Source organism: Manis pentadactyla, chromosome 17 (assembly GCF_030020395.1).
Source record: "Manis pentadactyla isolate mManPen7 chromosome 17, mManPen7.hap1, whole genome shotgun sequence".
Classification (NCBI taxonomy): domain Eukaryota; kingdom Metazoa; phylum Chordata; class Mammalia; order Pholidota; family Manidae; genus Manis; species Manis pentadactyla.
This window is the reverse complement of record NC_080035.1, coordinates 22,290,557-22,311,787: the sequence shown is the minus strand read 5'-3', so window position 1 is coordinate 22,311,787 and position 21,231 is coordinate 22,290,557. Positions and strand designations below refer to the sequence as shown.

The window sequence follows — 21,231 nt, the reverse complement described above, 5'->3', positions numbered from 1 at the left end:
GGGGAGCTGTCTGTTCAGTTCCTCTGCCTATTTTCTAATTGGATTATTTGTTTTTTGTTTGTTGAGGTGGGTGAGCTCTTTATATATTTTGGATGTCAAGCCTTTATTGGATCTGTCATTTACAAATATATTCTCCCATATTAGAGGGTACGGAATTTTTCTAGTGATGGTGTCTTTTGCTGTACAGAAGCTTTTCAGCTTCACATAGTCCTACTTGTTCATTTTTGCTTTTGTTTTCCTTGCCTGGGGAGATATGTTGAAGCAGAGGTCACTCATATTTATGTCTAAGAGATTTTTGCCCATGTTTTTTTCTAAGAGTTTTATGATTTCATGACTTACATTCAGTTCTTCCATTTTGAATTTACTTTTGTGTATGGGGTTAGACAATGGTCCAGTTTCATTCTCTTACATGTAGCTCTCCAGTTTTGCCAACACTATCTGTTGAAGAGACTGTCATTTCCCCATTGTATGTCCATGGCTCCTTTATCAAATATTAATTGACCATATATGTTTGGGTTAATTTCTGGAGTCTCTAATCTGTTCCACTGGTCTTGGGGTCTGTTCTTGTGCCAGTACCAAATTGTCTTGATTGCTATGGCTTTGTAGTAGAGCTTGAAGTTGGGGAGTGGGATCCCCCCCACTTTATTCTTCTTTCTCGGGATTACTCTTGCTATTCGGAGTGTTTGGTGTTTCCATATGAATTTTTAACTACTTGTTCCAGTTCGCTGAAGAATGTTGCTGGTAATTTGATAGGGATTGCATCAAATCTGTATATTGCTTTGGGCAGGATGGCCATTTTGACAATATTAATTCTTTGTAGCCACGAGCATGGGATGAGTTTCCATCTGTTAGTGTCCCCTTTAATTTCTCTTAAGAGTGACTTGTAGTTTTCAGAGTATAGGTCTTTCACTTCTTTGGTTAGATTTATTCCTAGGTATTTTATTCTTTTTGTTGCAATTGTGAATGGAGTTGTTTTTCTGATTTCTCTTTCTGTTGGTTCATTGTTAGTGTATAGGAAAGCCACAGATTTCTGTGTGTTAATTTTGTATCCTGCAACTTTGCTGTATTCCGATATCAGTTCTAGTAGTTTTGGGGTGGAGTCTTTAGGGTTTTTTATGTACAATATCATGTCATCTGCAAATAGTGACAGTTTAACTTCTTCTTTACCAATCTGGATTCCTTGTATTTCTTTGTTTTGTCTGATTGCCATGGCTAGGACCTCCAGTAATATGTTAAATAACAGTGGGCAGAGTGGGCATCTCTGTCTTGTTTCTGATCTCAGAGGAAAAGCTTTCAGCTTCTCGCTTTTCAGTATGATGTTCGCTGTGGGTTTATCATATATGGCCTTTACTATGTTGAGGTACTTGCCCTCTATACCCATTTTGCTGAGAGTTTTTATCATGAATGGATGTTGAATTTTGTCAAATGCTTTTTCAGCATCTATGGAGATGATCATGTGGTTTTTGTCTTTCTTTTTGTTGATGTGGTGGATGATGTTGATGGATTTTCGAATGTTTTACCATCCTTGCATTCCTGGGATGAATCCCAGTTGGTCATGGTGTATGATCATTTTGATTTACTTTTGTATTCGGTTTGCTAATATTTTATTAAGTATTTTTGCATCTACATTCATCAGGGATATTGGTCTGTAATTTTCTTTTTTGGTATTAGGGTGATGTTGGCTTCATAGAATGAGTTTGGGAGTATTCCCTCCTCTTCTATTTTTTGGAAAATTTTAAGGAGAATGGGTATTATGTCTTCTCTGTGTGTCTGATAAAATTCCGAGGTAAATCCGTCCAGCCCGGGGGTTTTGTTCCTGGGTAGTTTTTTGATTACTGTTTCAATTTCTTTGCTCGTAATTGGTTTGTTTAACTTTTGTGTTTCTTCCTTGGTCAGTCTTGGAAGGTTGTATTTTTCTAGGAAGTTGTCCATTTCTTCTAGGTTTTCCAGCTTGTTGGCATATAGATTTTCATTGTAGTCTTTAATAATTCTTTGTATTTCTGTGGAGTCTGTTGTGATTTTTCCATTCTCATTTGTGATTCTGTTGATTTGTGTTGATTCTCTTTTTCTCTTATTAAGTTTGGCTAGAGGATTATCTATTCTGTTTATTTTCTCAAAGTACCAGCTCTTGGTTTCATTGACTTTTGCTATTGTTTTATTCTTGTCAATTTTGTTTATTTCTTCTCTGATCTTTATGTCCCTCCTTCTGCTGACTTTAGGCCTCATTTTTTCTTCTTTTTCCAATTTCCATAATTGTGATGTTAGACTATTCATTGGGGATTGTTCTTGCTTCTTCAAGTGTGCCTGGATCGTTATATACTTTCCTCTTAAGACTGCTTTCGCTGTGTCCCACAGAAGTTGGGGCTTTGTGTTGTTGTTGTCATTTGTTTCCATATGTTCCTTGATCTCTATTTTAATTTGTTCGTTGATCTATTGATTATTTAGGAGCATGTTGTTGAGCCTCCATGTGTTTGTGAACCTTTTTGTTTTCTTTGTAGAATTTATTTCTAGTTTTATACCTTTGTGGTCTGAAAAATTGGTTGGTAGGATTTCAATGTTTTTGAGTTTACTGAGGCTCTTTTTGTGGCCTAGTATGTGGTCTATTCTGGAGAATGTTCCATGTGCACTTGAGAAGAATGTGTATCCTGTTGCTTTAGGATGTAGAGTTCTGTAGATGTCTATTAGGTCCATCTGCTCTACTGTGTTATTCAGTGCTTCGTTGTCATTACTTATTTTCTGCCCGGTGGATCTATCCTTTGGGGTGAGTGGTGTGTTGAAGTCTCCTAGAATGAATGCATTGCAGTCTATTTCCCCCTTTAGTTCTGTTTGTATTTGTTTCACATATGCTGGTGCTCCTGTGTTGGGTGCATATATATTTAGAATGGTTATATCCTCTTGTTGGACTGAGCCCTTTATCATTATGTAGTGTCCTTCTTTATCTCTTGTTACTTTCTTTGTTTTAAAGTCTATTTTGTCTGATATTCGTACTGCAACCCCTGCTTTCTTCTCGCTGTTGTTTGCCTGAAATATGTTGTTCCATCCCTTGACTTTTATTCTGTGCATGTCTTTGGGTTTGAGGTGACTTTCTTGTAAGCAGCATATACATCATCTTGCTTTTTTATCCATTCCATTACTCTGTGTCTTTTGATTGGTGCATTCAGTCCATTTACATTTAGGGTGACTATTGAAAGATATGTACTTATTGCCATTGCAGGCTTTAAATTTGTGGTTACCAAAGGTTCAAGGTTAGCCTCTTTAGTATCTTACTGCCTAACTTAGCTCGCTTATTGAGCTGTTATATACACTGTCTGGAGATTCTTTTCTTCTCTTCCTTCTTATTCCTCCTCCTCCATTCTTCCTATGTTGGGTGTTTTGTTCTGTGCTCTTTCTAGGAGTGCTCCCATTTAGAGCAGTCCCTGTAAGATGTCCTGTTGAGGTGGTTTGTGGGAAGCAAATTCCCTTAGCTTTTGTTTGTCTGTGAATTGTTTAATCCCACCATCATGTTTAAATGATAGTTGTGCTGGATACAGTATCCTTGTTTCAAGGCCCTTTTGTTTCATTGCATTAAATATATCATGCCATTCTCTTCTGACCTGCAGGATTTCTGTTGAGAAGTCTGATGTTAGCCTGATGGGTTTTCCTTTATAGGTGAACTTTTTCTCTCTAGCTGCCTTTAAAACTCTTTCCTTGTCCTTGATCTTTGCCATTTTAATTATTATGTATCTTGTTGTTGTCCTCCTTGGATCCTTTCTGTTGGGGGTTCTGTGTATTTCCGTGGTCTGTTTGATTATTTCCTCCCCCAGTGTGGGGAAGTTTTCAGCAATTATTTCTTCCAAAATACTTTCCTTCCCTTTTCCTCTCTCTTCTTCTTCTGGTACCCCTATAATACGGATATTTTTCCTTTTGTATTGGTCACACAGTTCTCTTAATATTGTTTCATTCCTGGAGATCCTTTTGTCTCTCTCTATGTCAGCTTCTATGCGTTCCTGTTCTCTTATTTCAATTCCATCAATGGCCTCTTGCATTCTATCCATTCTGCTTATAAACCCTTCCAGAGTTTGTTTCATTTCTGTGATCTCCTTTCTGGCATCTTTGATCTCCCTCCGGACTTCATCCCATTTCTCTTGCGTATTTCTCTGCATCTCTGTCAGCATGTTTATGATTCTTATTTTGAATTCTTTTTCAGGAAGACTGGTTAGGTCTGTCTCCTTCTCTGGTGTTGTCTCTGTGATCTTTGTCTGCCTGTAGCTTTGCCTTTTCATGGTGATAGGAATAGTTTGCTGAGCTGGGACGAGTGACGGCTGGAAGGACTTCCCTTCTTGTTGGTTTGTGGCCTTCCTCTCCTGGGAGAACAGCGGCCTCTAGTGGCTTGTGCTGGGCAGCTGCACGCAGACAGGGTTTCTGCTTCCTGCCCGGCTGCTATGGAGTTTATCTCCGCTGTTGCTGTGGACGTGGCCTGGCTCGGGCAGCTACTCCAAAGTGGTGGAGTCGCTTTAGAGGGGGTGCGGCCGAGAGGCTATTTATCTCTGTGAGGCTATATTATCTCCATGCTCCCTGCTGCCTAGGTGTTTAGTGCACCCAGAGTTCCCCGTGATTCCCTTCTGCGGGGCTAAGTGTCCCTGGACGCTTCTGTCCAGATGTGGGGACCTTGTCCCTTTAAGACTTCCAACAAGCACTCACTTTTCTTTGTCCCCAGGACCCTGGCCTCAGGGACCTGCTCACAGGTCTTACTGTCCCGTTTCCCTAGTGTCCAGGACCCCACTCATGCACTGTGTCTGCGCTCTTGTGCGATGGCTAGGGCCAGGTTTTTAGCAGTCCTGGGCTCCGTCTCCCTCCCCGCTCTGACTCCTCTCCTCCTGTCCGGTGCTGGGGGTGAGGTGCTTGGGTCCCGCTCCGCTGGGGCTTGTATCTTACCCCCTTCGTGAGGCGCTGGGTTCTCGCAGGTGTGGATGTGGTCTGGATGTTGTCTTGTGTCTTCTGGTCTCTCTTCTAGTAAGAGTTGTCTTTGTTATATTTTCATAAATATATGTGGTTTTGCGGGGAGATTTCCGCTGCTCTTCTCACACCGCCATCTTAACTCCACCCTCGGTTTTTACTTTTTTATCCATTCTACTACTCTGTGTCTTTTGATTGGTGAATTCCATCCATTTACATTTTGGGTGATTATTGATAGATATGTATTTAATGCCATTTCAGGCTTTAGATTCTTGGTTACCAAAGGTTCAAGGGTAGCTTCTTTACCATGTAACCGTCTAACTCAACTCTCTTATTAAGCTATTATAAACACAGTCTGATGATTTTTTATTTCTCACCGTTCTTATTCTACCTCCTCCATTCTTTATATGTTATGTGTTTTATTCTGTACCTTTTCGTGTTTCCTTTGACTGTTTTTGTGAATAGTTCATTTTATTTTTTGCTGTTAGTTAGTATTTGTTTGGTCTGCTTTCTTTGGTGTTATTTTATTTTCTCTGGTGACATCTGTTTAGACTTAGGAGTGCTTCCATCTAGGACAGTCCCTTTAAAATACCCTGTAGAGGTGATTTGAGGGAGGCAAATTCCCTCAACTTTTGTTTGTCTGGAAATTGTTTAATCCCTCCTTCAAATTTAAATGATAATCATGCTGGATACAGTATTGGTTCAAGGCCCTTCTGTTTCATTGCAATAAATAGATCATGCCATTCTCTTCTGGCCTGTAAGGTCTCTGTTGAGAAGTATGATCATAGCCTGATGGGTTTTCCTTTGTAGGTGATATTTTTTCTCTCTCTGACTGCCTTTAATACTCTGTTCTTGTCTTTGATCTTTGCCATTTTAATTATTCTATGTCTTGGTGTTGTCCTACTTGGGTCCCTTGTGTTGGGAGTTCTGTGGGCTTCCATGGTCTGAGAGACTGTTTCCTTCCCCAGCTTGGGAAAGTTTTTAGCAATTATTTTTTCAAAGACCTCTTCTATGCCTTTTTCTCTCTCTTATTTTGGTACCCCTATAATGTGAATATTGTTCTGTTTGGATTGGTCACACAGTTGTCTTAATATTCTTTCATTCCTGGAGATCCTTTTATCTCTCTCTGCCTCAGCATCTCTGTATTACTGTTCTACAATTTCTATTCCATTAACAGTCTCTTGCACCTCGTCCAGTCTTTTCTTAATACCTTCTGTTGATTGTTTTATTTCTGTTATCTCCCTTTGGACTTCATCCCTTAGCTCTTGCATACTTCTCTGCAGGTCCATTAGCATGGTTATGACTTTTATTTTGAATTCTTTTTCAGGAAGATTGGTTATATCTATCTCCCCAGGCCCTCTCTCTGTGGTTCTCTGAGTGATTTTTGACTATACCAGATTCTTCTGCCTTTTCATGGCAATAGAAGTGGTTGCAGGTAGATGACGTGTGTGTCAGCTCTGAGAACAAATTCCCATCCTGCTTTTTGTTCACCTTGCCCTAGTCCGCTGCCTGTGCCATCTCCCCCCACACTGGGAGCACTGTCTGTGATAATCTCCTGAGCCACCGTGGGCGGGCCAGCCCTCAGGAGAGCCTAGTGCACTGTGGGGGTTCGCAAGCGTGCTGGATGTGTTCTTCTGCGAGAACGGCGCCCCTTTGTGCCTTCCGGACCTTGCTCTGGCTTTCCCTGTCTGTCCCGGTTAGCTGTGTGCTGGGAGGAGACTCTGTGTGGTTGCTGTGGGTGGGGCTGTTCTCCGACTGCTCTGCAGCTGTGGTGGGTCAGCCGGTTTGCTTGCAGTGCTAGTAGGGGTGAAAGAATAGCAGGCTGCTTATTGCTGTGAGGGGCTTCAGGCCTGCATTACACCCCAGATCGTTAGGGAGCCTGAAGTTCCTCAAGATTCCCAGCCTGCTGGGCTGATTGTGCTGGTATGATTTTGACTAGCTGTTGAGCCCTTGTCCCTTTGAGACTTTTAAAAAGTGCCCGCTTTTCTTTTGTCCAAGGAGAGCTGGCTGTGGGGACCTGCTCGCAGTCTCTGTCTTGGATTTTCCTTTTCCTTTTCTCTAATATCCAGTACCCTGTGCAATGTGTGTCTGTGCTCCTCGTGCAGATGACTAAGGCTGATTATTTAGAAGTTGTGTGTTTCTAGTCCCTCTCCAGTCTTTTTCTTTTCCTCCCACCGGTGAGCTGGTGTGGGGGGAGTGCTCGAGTCCTGCATGGTCATGGCTTTGTATCTTACCGTTTTTGTGAGATGCTGAGTTCTTGCAGATGTAGATGTAGCCTGGCTGTTATACTGTTTCTTCTGGTCTTTTAGGAATAGTTGTATTTGTTTTATTTTCAAAAATATATATGGTTTTGGGAGGAGATTTCCGTTGCCCTACTCATGCTACCATCTTGAGCCTCCTGATGCTTATTAGATTTTTTAGGTTTTAATTTTTACTACTTTTACTACATACATTTTTACTTGAAAAGGAACTAATCTGTATTTTCTGCTTTGTGTGAAAAGTATTATCCATAGTAATATAAAAAGGTTTTCTCATTATATGAATAAATATGCTCATTTGAGACAACTGGAAAAATACAGGAAAATGTGAAGAAATAAAAATTGCTCCAAATACCACAATCCAGATATATAAAGTTAACAATGGTTTCTCTCTTGTTTTTTTCCATAAGTGCATTAATGAAGTTGGAATTATAGTTCATATGCAATTTGAAATACTTTTTTTCATGTTACGTATTGTAAGCATTTTCTTGTGTCGTAATAGTCCATATGGTAGGACTATAATTTATTTAATCTTTTCCATATTCTGGGCTGTTTTATTGATTATAATTTTGGCTATTAAAAGTGACTTAGTAGTGATTCTTATTTGTGTATAAACCTTTGGTCATATTTATTTCCTTACTATGATTCTAGAAGTGGAATTACTAGGTTAAAGTATGTGAACATAGGATTTGTTTCACCAAATTGTTCTCTAAAGAGGGTTAACCAAACTTACTGATGGTGATGGTAGAATGTAAATAAATAAACTCTTCTCTGTGAAATGATGTGTGGCGCTGTAAGCCTCAGGAATATTTGGTCTGAATTTGTGTCTTGGAGAGGACATTTAGGAGGCCGCAGCACTCTATGAGATAACCTGGTAGTTTGGATAATCTTCAGGGTGATTCTGGAAGCCCTGGGGTCATTTAACCTTTTCTACATCCAGGACTTGAAAAAGGTCTTGGATTCTTGTGACCTGGAACTAACCTCTTATAAAGGGGTTTAGAGATTTGAATTGTTTTTCGCTAGACCCGTGGCAGGAGAATGTTTGATCTTGTAGTATAGTGAGGTGGAAAGAACTGGAACAGCTGAAGAGAACATCTTAAAATAGGTATTAAAGTTATGTTACTAGAATTAGCTAGTCATTGTGATTTCCCTTTAATTTCACCTCCACATTGAATGAATTTATTGAAGGAAGAAGTTGTATCAGAATAAAAAATGGCTTGTTAGGAGCTCAACCCCTGGGCTGTGTCATCTAGGTGAGAGCTCTGAGTTGCAGTTTGATGATTGGTTTTCCAGAGGTGGTGGAAGGTTTTCTAGCAGCTGGGTCATAGCTTTCTGATCCTTTTGAAGTCCTAGGGTTTGCTTACAATTGAATCTTTTCTTTTCACTTCTTTGGATGATTGAATGATTCCTTCTTCTGCAAGCTGATCTTTCTCCATGACTCTGCTTTCCTGAAGAAGGAATTATGGAGAGGGGAGGTCTGGATTCTTGTCTGGGTGAGAATAGAGAGGCTTCACATAATGGACAGGTGTTTATTTGAGGTAGGCAAGATTAAAGTTTTGAATAAAAGCACAGATTAAAAGTCCATGGAGAGCTTTTCCTAATTCTCACCTGTTCCTTACATTTCTCTTCTCAGACTTAAAAAAAAAAAGAAAAAAGAAATGACCACATGAAGAGCCAGTCAACTTAAAAGCTTTTCTTTATAGTATCAAGACCCAGCTCTACTGTTGTCCTTGGTACTATGAAAGCTTCAGTAACGTTTTTGGCTCCTTCTGAGATGTTAAGTTGGAGCTGGTAAAGAGTATTTTCACATCTAGGTGTGTTGTGTAGTTGCCTGGGAGATGATCCTTAGACTCCGTAGGTGTGTTTAGTGTCATGGTTAGTAGTAATTGTACATTTCTACAATCTGTTTGTTACTGAAAACAGTCCTTGTCACTGAAGTCAAGTCACAAAACTAAATGACAAGGGTTTGAGGTAAAGAAAGGAATCCTTTATTAATTTGCCAGCAGATGAGGAAGTGGCAGGCTCATGTCTTAACGAACTACTTTCCTCCTGAAACACCAGCAGTTAGGACTTTTAAAGGGGACATTGTGGGAAAGAGGCTGTGGTGTTTGTGACCACAGACACATAAAGTTGCAACTGGCAAGGGTCTGAGCAGACATTCTTGTGATGATTCAATTGCTTTTTGTTTTTCTCATAGGTTCCTCCTTAGTACCTGGGATGGGATGTCTTGGGTTCAGCAAAATCAGCTTTCTGTGTTACCTTTGACCCTGAGACTCAGAAAATAGAACCAAAAGAAACTGCCACCTGTTAATGGTTACAAGGTTTTGGGGGCTACTTGAATTCATTTTCAGGTTAATGTTACTGTTAAATTTTAAACCCATGGATTTAACTCAGTTTTCCTCTGTTACCTTGTCTTGCCAAAGGGTTTCAGCCCCGGGGTTCAGTATGGCTTCAGTGTGACCAAAGAAATGACAGTAGAACGTTCCTTGGGTGAAAGGGTGTCTTGCCAATGGGTTTCAGTCCCGGGCAAGTTCACTATGGATTCAATGTGACCAAACAAATGACAGTAGAATTTTCTTGGGGTGAAAGGGTTATACCCAACTTTATTTCCACGGTGGCAGGTCAATCACTAAAAATCCCATTCACTCAGAGCGAGTCTGCATGCAGCAAAGCAAGCTGGCCTCTGCCTCTGGGCCTTTCTGCCAGCACAGCCATGCCATCCTCTGGGCCTCTGTCCTCAGTGCTGCCACCACTCCACCTTCTGCTCTGCTCTCCTGCAGCCTTGCAGCTGTGCCATCCTGTCACCCAGAGCGCTGGGCAGGGCTCTTTATATAGAGTCAATAACGACATACTGCCCACACATGTGTAGTGAGCTAGCCAATCAGGGCCAGGTGAGAATTCTGGCCACAGGAACCTTCACTTTATCCACATACCTATAATTGGTGTTGACATTAAAATAAACACACGTGTGTGGAGCAGAAATGTTATTAGGTTAAAATACGTACAAGTGTATTGGTAGAAAGGAATAATTCTGGACTTCAGAATGGAAGCGAAGCGAGTGATGCTGTAACATACCATCATCCGCAGATTATGATTTAGAAAAAACTGATTCTTGCTTTTTCCCCTTAAGGTATAAGCTTTGTTGTGTCAGCCAGTAACCTCTCACTGACTCATTTTGATAAGCAAATAGTGTCATGTCATGTTTTGAGATAATACACAATCTTTGATACTTGGTACTGAGTTTATGCTTGAGATTGAATTATTGTATCTTAGAGACTGAGCATTTGAATAAATGGTGCAAGTGATAATTTATCCTACACATCAGACATTGAAATCTAAAAGAGTACTGTAGTCAACCCTTAAACAATTCGGGTTTGCATTGCATGGGTCTACTTATATGTGGATTTTTTTCATTTGGAAAATTCTTTGGAGATTTGTGACAATTTGGAAAGACATTTTCTTTAGTTTACTTTATTGTAAGAATATAGTATATAATACTGCAATACATAATACATATAACATGCAAAATATATGTTAATTGTTATTGGTAAAGCTGCTGATCAATAGTAGGTCAATAGTGGTTAAGTTTTGGGAGATTCTAAAGTTTTGTATGGATTTTCAACTGTGTAGGGGTCAGCACCCCTAACCCAGGAGTTGTACAAGGGTCAGCTGTAGTTGGTGCCTGTCACATTGTGGCAGGAAAGCCTTTCTCAACTGTACTAGCTTGCTATCTCTCTTTTGAAATCCTTTGTACTTCTTATATGGACCTTTATTTAGCTTGTTTCAGAGACAGGTTTTAAAGTGAGTCACACGAGAAGTTCGTATGTGTGCAGGCTGAGGGAATGTTGAGTGGCTGATGGTGGTGGAGCGGGTGGAGCAGGGCCTCTCACGTGGTCCTGGGCTTGCAGCCACAGCGTTGCCCATGGGGACCCTTAAGCTTGCAGGGTCCTAAGCCCCACTTAGACTAATTGAATCAGAATCCTGGAAAGCTGAGGCCCTGTAATCTACTTTTACAAAGAATCTTGATGTGTTTCTTGTGCACATGAACAAGCTGAAAACCAGCTGGTCTAGAGGGTCTATCTAGTTAATGAAAATTAGGTTGGAGGCAGGTGGTTTTGGAGGCTTTAATATTATAGGTTTTCCTCTTCTTACTAATTCCTCTAATAACATAGTTAAATAATGTAAGTTAATTTTTAGCTTTTGCAATTGAATCCTGTTATTTTGCAGTATTATCATGTATTTGGCTCTGACAGTGTGATCCAAGCCTGCTAGCTTGATGCCTGGTGGTGGCTGTCACATACCCAATGACATCAGTGGAAGGGTCCTTTGCTCCCTGCTAGTTCAAATGTGCTAACCAGTGAAAGAGAATGTAACATCTGCTAAAAAAAATTCTTGGACTATAGGGGGTTTGTGTGCTGCTTTGTGTTATATAATTTATGTGGTCTTTATTACTAGCTTGTAAACTAAGTTGGCAGGGGAAGGACTGTTTCTTACACCTACAGCATTTCACACAGTGCTCTGATAGCTCTAGATCTATTTTTTGACAACATGTACTGTCTTCAAAAAGGGTTTTGATGCCTTGCTTAAATGGGAATATAGAGACCTATGTTCTGTGTTTCTACCCTTTTGGATCCTATATGTTTGAAGAAAAATCTTTAAAGACATTTTCTCTTTCAATTCCAGAGTGATCCTCTTGACCATTCATCCTAGGAACTATCATTAGCAGAAAACATTGTTACCTACCTGTATGTGGTGTTACTTTTTTAGGGAGAAATAGAATTAGCAAGTTGAGAAACAGGAACATAGGAAGAAAGGGGTTTTGGTTTGGGAAAGGAGCTCCTAATGCTCTTTAATATCACACCTTAATCAATTACCAAAGGTCCTGTTTACAGAACAGTTTATATTTTGATATTGTTACTAGTTTTATTGTATCCCATTACCATAAAGTATTAACACCTATACACTCATAGGCCAGGTAATACAACTAAAAGTCACCAAGTCACATTTGTGTGTGAATGTTTTAATAGGTCTAAAACTGTATGCTTTTAATTTGTTTTGGGGGTGGGGGACAAATGTAACCCTAAAAAGTTGCTTTCAGGTTATTATTTCAAAAAAGTGTTCCCATTTGTTTCCATTTGATAGTCCACTTTATGTTTCTCTCCTCCCTTGTGTGGATATCAGCAAATGCTGCTCATGAACTGGATTGATGTGTATAGTTCCTGTTTTCCCCAAACAGAAGATAAAGAGCATCGCTGATAGCTATAAAACAGAAATACTTCATTTTTAAAAGTGTCTTGGTTAACCAGAATCTTAAAACAGTATAAAAGTAGTAACTTTTAATCATTTTTTCCCCTTTTTAAATTAAGGATGTCACTCTTGCAGATTTGTATCTACAAAAGTAAAAAAAGGTCAAATCCCTCCTTCCGACCACTCTACCTTTTAGAAGTCTATAATCTAAACAGGCAGGACCTTGAGATAAAGTAAACTTTATAACAAACTCACATTAATATTAACATTGAAACATTTTACAAAAGGGTCCCACTTGAAATAACGTCTGCATTTTTTACCAAGTATTTAGTCTCTATTTCTTTTTCCTCTCAATAATGTTGTTTGACTGATATTGAATATTTCAGTTTTTAGGGAAAATTACTCATGCTTAGAACTATTCTGATTTTTAAACACTGGCATGTTTTTAGTGGTCTTTCAGATGCATGTGTATAAACAAATAGCTCTATAATCTCTATTTTCTAAAAGTTAAATCTTGAAGTGAGACTCATTTTGGCTTTACTGTTCTGATATAGAAACCAGCATTCTTAGATCAGTTTTCCAGCAGTTTATACTTAGGCAGTTTCTCCAGTCCTGTCATGGACCCTTGACTTTGCTGTCATCTCCTGCCTTCTGGCTTCTCTTGCTGGTGGTGAGAATCGATAGGTAAGTGTTTCCAGGAGAGAAGTAATAATGAACTTGACCATAGCTTCTTGCTTTTCTCTCTGTTAAACTTCACATGCTTACATCCCTGTAGTTTTCTTGTTTTTCCACGTAAGCTACCCCCACATTATAATTCTGTTGTAATTTATCATGTTCTTTTTTATGAAAGATTGTATATAATAAGTTTGCAACTAGCTTTATAGATGTGCCTATGTAGTTTCAAAAATGTGGATTAAGCATTTACAAACTGAGTCCTTTTAAAGGCTAGACCTTCAATGAGATGGTTTAAAAATATTTTAAAAAATTACAAAAAATTAATCCTATGTGTCTTTTTCTGTATACATGAGTGACTGCTTCTTTTCTGAAAGTTATGAGTCCAACTCTAACTTGAAAGGCTGTGCAACTTTACATCTTTGCAGGTATATAAAATTGTTCTCGGATAGTTACATCTGGTTTTTGCATCATATTCCCTACATTCCCTACTTTTTCCGTATGGTACTTCTGTATCTTCAGGTCATTAATCTTACATAGGCTCTCATTTCTCTTAAAATTGTATATTTTCATTATCTATTCTCTCTCTTTTTTTTTTTAACATCACTTTTATGGCATTGTCTAAAGGCAGATGCAATTGGTATTTGGGAATATTTCATTTGTGTAAATGTTCTCTCTTTTTTTGTGGTGTACTGTTTAAATAAGATTGTAGCTTGATACGTCTTCTTTGGCCTGCCTTTTAAAAGCATTAGGCCACTAGAATGCTATTGTGTCGGCAGTTCGCTGTTCCTCTTGGTAGAAAAACTTGAAATGACCCTTTCAGGTGTGATTTGAGGTATGACTGGACTGATACCTCTGGTTGCAGAATAAGATAGATATGGTTAACCAAATGCAAGAGGTTGGAAATTTCTATGGGCAGGAAAGGACACAAACGGGCATGTAGTTAGAGGAGGAGAGCCCCACACGGTTTCCACTGCTCCTTTTTCTTTTTCAAAATTTGAGAGCTGCATAGATTTGGGTATCATTCTAGTACTGGTCTCTGGGATGAGTCCTGCCCAGGAATATACACCCATTCTTGGGGACCTTGTTAATTTCACACTTGCTAATTTTAAGGGTTGAAGATAATATTGATTAAAAGCAACCTCTACTGACCAGAATTAAATACTAGCCCTTTGTTAATCCAATATTATTACTACCTTTTAATTTAACAGGAAGTTCACTCTGGAACCTGGTGTCTGGCTAATGGTAGTGGTGTGGTCATATATACAGCTGTATTTTCTTTGGAATATCCCTCCTTTTGGGAACGGAGGAAGAAGGAACTCTTGGTGAAAGAAAAAAATCTGGGATAATGATTTGCACTGTGCAGCATTTTAATCTGGATTATCATTGAGGTAGATTCATGATCATAAGGGTGTACTCCAGTATACAAACAGGAGTGATACATTTCATTCTGTCAATAAGTGTTGAATTTAACTGTGTGCTACTTATTCTGTTAGATGAGGATTGCTAACACAATAATCCTTTATTATACTTACAGTAGATCTGATTTCCTGTTTAAGAAATGGGCTTGACTAACCTTTCTCTGCCCTTTCAAAGATCTAATGCTACAATGAATAGGAGGAAGGAGAACTGGAAATTGTAGCTACTTGAATACAGAATGTTGCCTGAGTCTGGAATTTACAAAACTTAGATTTCTCCCCCACCCCCCAAATACTTTTTCTTTAAGCACCACTTGGCAAGAACTAATTTATTCACTTTCTAAAGTGGACTTATGTTTGTCTAGCAAGAAAATCAGCAAAAGGGTTCTCAAAGAAGCTAGTGATGAAATTGAAAAGTGTCTACTGTTACCACTGGTGATAAATCAAACTGATGTTAAAGATGCAAATAGTCCTTCCAGCACTCTCTTCTTCGATACTAGAATTGTTTAAGTTAATTAAGCCAGCAAAGTACTTCATTATCTACTATGCTGCATGCTAATGGTAGATTTAAAGTGTCAATATTTTTAATATGAAAGAATTTCTGAATCATATTTAAATCTCTATATCCATTGTGTTCTAAGCATATATACTTAATAGTGATTTATATTGTTAATTGGGAGAATATATTTATTGTACCACGGTTTTCTAGTTTGTGAGGTTTACAAATCCAAGAAATTTTAGGAAATGTTTCAAATGACCACATTCAGGGTAAATTTTATCCATCTTCTTGAGAAAGTGATTAAAACAATATATAATGAATTTTTATTAGACTGTCAGGAATTTAATTACATTCAACTTAGCATTGTTGAATTTTAAATGTACCCTATTAACTAGAATTAAAAAAGCTGTTATAAATTACTGATACGATTGGTTTCTTTCATTTGCAGCATTTAAATATTAGGACACTGACGGATGATATGGTAAGATCCTCAACATTTCCCTTCCTGTGAATCTTAACTAACCATGTAATGTGGATGGTGTGCTATGCTAACTAACACCTTTGAAACTGCCAAAAACTGCATGTTTTGGAAATGTACAGTTTTTATAGTGCTGAAAAAAGAGGCAGAACTGGTAAAATACATACAATTGTTGCCTTTAAGTAGTAAAAGGGATTAGTCAGTATGTTAATTAAAAAAATTTGTTTAATTACAAACTGTTAGTCAACTTTGAATCATTCAAATCAGCCTCTATTCTTTGGGGATGAATTACATGCTTGAAAAAAGAGAAAAAAATAACTGAAGACATGTCAGCTTTTCAGAAATATGTAGTTGCTAATTAAAGTAAACCACACTAAAATATCATGCATGTATTTAAAAACATTTTTGCTTAAAGATGAGAGAACCAAGCTTGCCTTACTGTGTGTTCTGCATGTTGAAAATAATATGCTTTCTTATAAGTAATGTTTTATAGCAGCATTACAGGTTCTTGTATATTGAAGTACATTTTTCTGAGTAACATATTTTTGATTGGAACTTTTGGTTAAAAGTAAAAGTTAATGAAAATAATGAGGTCCAAATAATAACACCCAAAATAGTAAGCTTGATAGAGAGGATAGAGCATGGTACTCTAGTGACCAGGCTTTGGATTCAAATTCACCTTCTATCAAATATGAAACAGAGTGCCTAGAACATAGTAAGCTCTCAAATATTTAGTACCCCTGATATCCAGAGTACATCAAGGAACTTGGGTAAGGTGGACATGCAAAGATAAGACATAGATCTTGACATGCACGGTTTTAAAAATTGAATTACAATGTTTTATTTCTCTATCTAAAAAAAAATTCTGTAATCTTCTCTGCATAATGTTTATTTTCAAATAATATTTAGAAAATGATAGCAATATGGAGCATTAGGTAGATTACACTTGTAACTTCTCATACTCTGCACGGGAGATAGGGTCCTCATCTTACAATTGAGTGTATTGAGGCTCCGTTGGGAGCTTGCCCACGTATGCACAGCTGGCCCGTGGTGTGGCTGGGGCTTGAATCTTGTTCATGTGGCTCCAAATCTATACACTACTGTGCTGACTTAGCCTTCAAATGGCTTGAAGCCAGTAGTAAAACCATCGGCAATTTTTATATTTGAAGTCTCATGAAAATATACAATGATATATTTGGAATAGCCTTATTGAGCTATAATTCACATAGCTTCTAGTTCAGCCATTTAAAGTATAAATTCAATTGTTTTTAGCATATTCATAGAATTGTACAACCATCACCATAACGAGTTTTAGAACATTTTCATTACCCCAAAAGCAACTTCATACTCATAAAGCAGTCACTCCCCATTTATTCCCAGCCTCAGTTAAGTCTATACTACTTTGTTTCAAGGTTCATCCATGTTGTAGCATGAGTCACTGCTTTCTTCCTTTCTATTGCTGAATATGGTATCTGTGAGGTTTGTACATATCTTAGGGGCACACTACACCTTTTCTCCCTTCTTTCATTCAGATACTGCCCTTACCTTCACCATAGGACTGTCCTTGCACATTGCTACCCCACAACCTATACCTTAAATTCTAGGAATGGTCATGTTATACAGTGGCTTCAACAGGCCAGTTTAGAAGCCGTCTTGCTCTCATCTTCTGTTAATAAATGGCTTCCTCTTCAGTGAAGGCTTTAAAATCTTCTTCCTCTATCCTGCCTCCATTCCTTGCTTGTCCACTCAATGTTGCAGCGGGGCTCGGTAAGGTCGGAACATCGCCCTTTTGTCTTCTCACTAGTTTAAACCTTTTGAAGGCAGAGGCCATGTGTTGTTAATGCTTCCAGGCATGTTGTCGGGCACATGTGGAGCATTGTCATAAACTTGTTGGAATGAGAGAAGGAGTCCCTGCTCTGATAACCTGCCTTGTATCGTGGTTTCCTTGGTTCTGGGCCTGGCACCATCATGGCCAGGCTTCCCAGGGATGGAATCTTGCCTGGGCACAGGGTGGAGGTACTTTGACAAGGATCTGCTGTCAGTCTGTCTGACCACTTGCCTGGATTGCTAATTGTTACCTTGCCTCTGCCTTTATCTGAGGTGTACACAGGACTGTCTCGCCTGGATTCCTCCTTGATTTACTTTATGTTGACGAGCCGACTGTTCTCTCCTGGTCTTTAGCCTGACTCTTGGGTAGGCAGGGCTTGAGTCCAGGGAAGGATCAAGCAGGCGGTCTAGTTTAGGCAGCCGGATCCATTGTTGTGGAGCTTAGAGACGGAGCATGGCTACTTTCAACAGGACACACTGAAAAGTAAGTTCCTTCTTACTCATTGGAATTGTTGAAGTGTGAGAGAGCGTTGGATTTGGAATCAGACTTGTCGAAAAACAGGACTTCACCACTTCTTAGCTCTAAACTTGCAAATCAATTTTTTGATTGTTCACTTATTTGTAAAGTTGGCCTAACTATACCACCTTTACCTTCCTCAGAGGGTTTTGGTGATTTTTCATTTAAGCCAGTTTGTTGAATTGCTGCTTTCAGTTCTGTCCCTTTTTAGCCACTTTCAAACTGCTTCCCAGGGTATTGTCAGAGGAGTGATGTGATGCATTTGCAGCTGAACCTCACAGGGTATGTGTGTTACAGATTAGTGAAGACCTTTGAGGAGCGAAAGGATAGCTGGATATTTAGAAGGCTCTGGGAACTATTTCTGATGTGTTAGAGCTCAGGGAAGCATTTGCCACTGATGCTTTGTGTACTAGCAATGTGTTTTCTAATTAAAGGTTGCCACTCCCATAACATGTTGCGTGTGTTAAATCTGTTAATTTAGAACTTCTTAATGTGAATAAACCTTTTTTGGGTAGAACTTAAGAGAATGCATTTTAGAATGAAGCCTGCTGTAGTCATATTTTGCATAACAATATTCTAGAAATATAAATTGAAAACATCCTGGGAAGCATTAATGGAAAAAAAACCCCATCTCTTTAAGTTGCTTCATTAAAGTCCTGCAAAAATACCTCACATTTCATGGCTATTTCTTGAGTTACAATCAGAATTTAATTTCATAGGATACTCTTTGGTTAAAGAAATGAAATATGACTGTAGTGTTGAGGTCCCCAGGCAGAGTTAATATACTTTAAACTGTACTCATTCTACAAATATCTGAGCATTCACCATGTATAAAGTGCAGTCTGAGGTGCTAGGATTACATAAAGGTAAAAAAATCGTTTAGTTTATGACCTTGCATTGTTTATACCTGGACTGAAAAGAAAGCTTTCCTTGTGGAGGCAAAAAGGTTGAGTGGACGACAGTGTGTGGAGCCAAGTTTGAGAAGGTGAATTGGAAGAAACCGAATGTGGTGGTCACAAAGTTGAACTGTCTGTGAAGTGGCCACTGAGTGTTTTTTTTTCTTCCTTTTTTGCATTCTAAGCATTGTTTTATGACTTTTTTCCTCCCTAGTGCCTCACAACCATTTGCCTACAAGTACACTCCTCCTGCTGATCTTATTCTCCCCCACTGCATCCAGCTTACTTACTGTAACCCCTGGTTTGGCCTGCAGCAATGGTTTTCAAATTTTTAGGATTGGGACCCACCATAAGAAACACATTTTATTTTGTAACCCAGCACAAATGTACATACAAATTCTCAGTTGAAACAAGTTTGAAAACGCAGTGTTAAGCATGTCTAAGCCTAATGAATTCTGATCTTTTCCTTTCCGATTCCTTTCTACTGTTCCTTATTCCTCTGTATTACATTAAAAAAGAAAAAAAAGGTGACCTACTCCACTACCAGTGAGTACATGGTACTCATGACCTACAACTATAGCTAGAAAACAGACATTGGCCTGCACAGCCACTAGAGAAGTTGTGAGATCTCTCCACTAGTGTCTGCTCTTTACTTCATTACACATAAGTGAATGTAGGAGGGCTACATTAGTGCCAGCACTGTCCCTTCCTCGCCGTGTGACTTTGCATAAGTCAGTTTGTTTTTGAGCCTGGATATCCCTGTTTATAGGGATTTTTAAAAAACAGATTTATTTTACTGTATTTTTTGAATTGTAATAATATTTTTTATGGAAGTATAGTTGATAGACAATCTTATATTGGTTTTAAGTATACAACACAGTTATACACATTATTAAAAATTTTTTTTTATTAAGGTATCATTGATATACAATCTTATGAAGGTTTCACATGAGCAACATTGTGGTACAACATTCACCCATATTATCAGGTACCCCCCCAACCCCATTACAATCACTGTCCATCAGCATAGTAAGATGCTGTAGAGTCATTACTTGTCTTCTCAGTGCTATACTGCCTTCCCCATAGCCCTCCTGCATCATGAGTGCTAATCATAATGCCCCTTAATCCCCTTCTCCCTTCCTCCCCACCCACCCTCCCCAACCCCTTCCCTTTGGTAACCACTAGTCCCTTCTTGGAGTTTGTGAGTCCTTTGCTGTTTTGTTCCTTCAGTTTTGCCTTGTTGTTATACTCCACAAATGAGTGAAATCATTGGTACTTGTCTTTCTCCTCCTGGCTTATTTCACTGAGCATAATAACCTCTAGCTCCATCCATGTTGCTGCAAATAGTAGGATTTGTTTTTTTTCTTATGGCTGAATAATATTCCATTGTGTATATGTACCACATCTTCTTTATCCATTCATCTACTGATGGACACTTAGGTTGCTCCCATTTCTTGGCTATTGTAAATAGTGCTGTGATACACACATTATTAAATCCTCTCCCCAACTAGTGTAGTTACTGTCTATCAACATGTTACATGCTGTACAATATTCTCCATGCTATACTACCGTTCCTGTGACCAATTTCTATTGTGACTGAGAAATTTTTGTGCCACCTTATCCCCCTCACCCTCCCACCGACCCCAATTCCTAAAGGGATTTTTAAGGGATGAATTAAATAATACATGCCAAAATGTTTGATAAAGTATGCATTCACAGTGATATGACTAATAAAATGCATTTTTTGAGGTATGATTTACATACAAAATAATGCACTAATTTTAAGGGTGCAGTTTGATTAATTTTGACAAGTGTGTACAATTATGTATACACTATAATCATGACATAAAACATTTCCATTGCCAACAAAGGTTCCTTCTGTGCCCTTTGCAATCAGTACTCTTCCCCCATCCTGGCCGTGGGAAAACACTGATCAGTTTTCTGAAATGTTTAGTTTCTAGAATTTCTTGTAAGTGGAATCACATAGTATGTTGCCTTTGTGTCTGGCTACTTTTACTTAGCATAATGCTTTTGAGTCTCGTCTAGTGTTCAGGTGTATCAGAAATTTATTACTGAGTAGTATTCCATTGTTTGGTAATACTAAAATTGATTTATATCTTAAACAGTTTGGGTTGTTTCCAGTTTTTGGCAGTTATGAGTGAAGCTCATATTGTGTATAATTATTTTTGTGGATATTTTTTCATTTTGAAGGAGGATTTATATGATAAGTGTATGCTTAACTACAAAAAACTGACAAATTTTTTGCCTAAAGACTAATAATGAGCATCTTTATTGTGCTTATTTGCCATTCCTATCTTGTTTGAAATGTCTATTACTAGAGGACTAGTCAAGTTTATTATTTCTTGACTGAGCCTTCTTGGCACTTGGTAGTTCATGTTTCTCAGGGAATTTTTTCATATCTATGTTGTTGAATATTGAGTTGTTTATGATATTTCCTTATCTTTTTAATGTAGGATCTGTATT

The 21,231-nt window shown here is 38.5% G+C and overlaps 1 protein-coding gene across 1 annotated transcript in view; it reads left to right on the top strand.

Moving 5' to 3' along the window:
- The window catches only part of DIAPH3 (diaphanous related formin 3), a 536,969-nt gene that overhangs the window by 34,479 nt on the left and 481,259 nt on the right, over nt 1-21,231 (top strand). Inside the window, exon 2 of the mRNA XM_057494450.1 lies at nt 15,478-15,510. Within this exon, the coding sequence (XP_057350433.1) occupies nt 15,478-15,510 (33 nt within the window). The remainder of the gene's footprint in view (nt 1-15,477; nt 15,511-21,231) is intronic.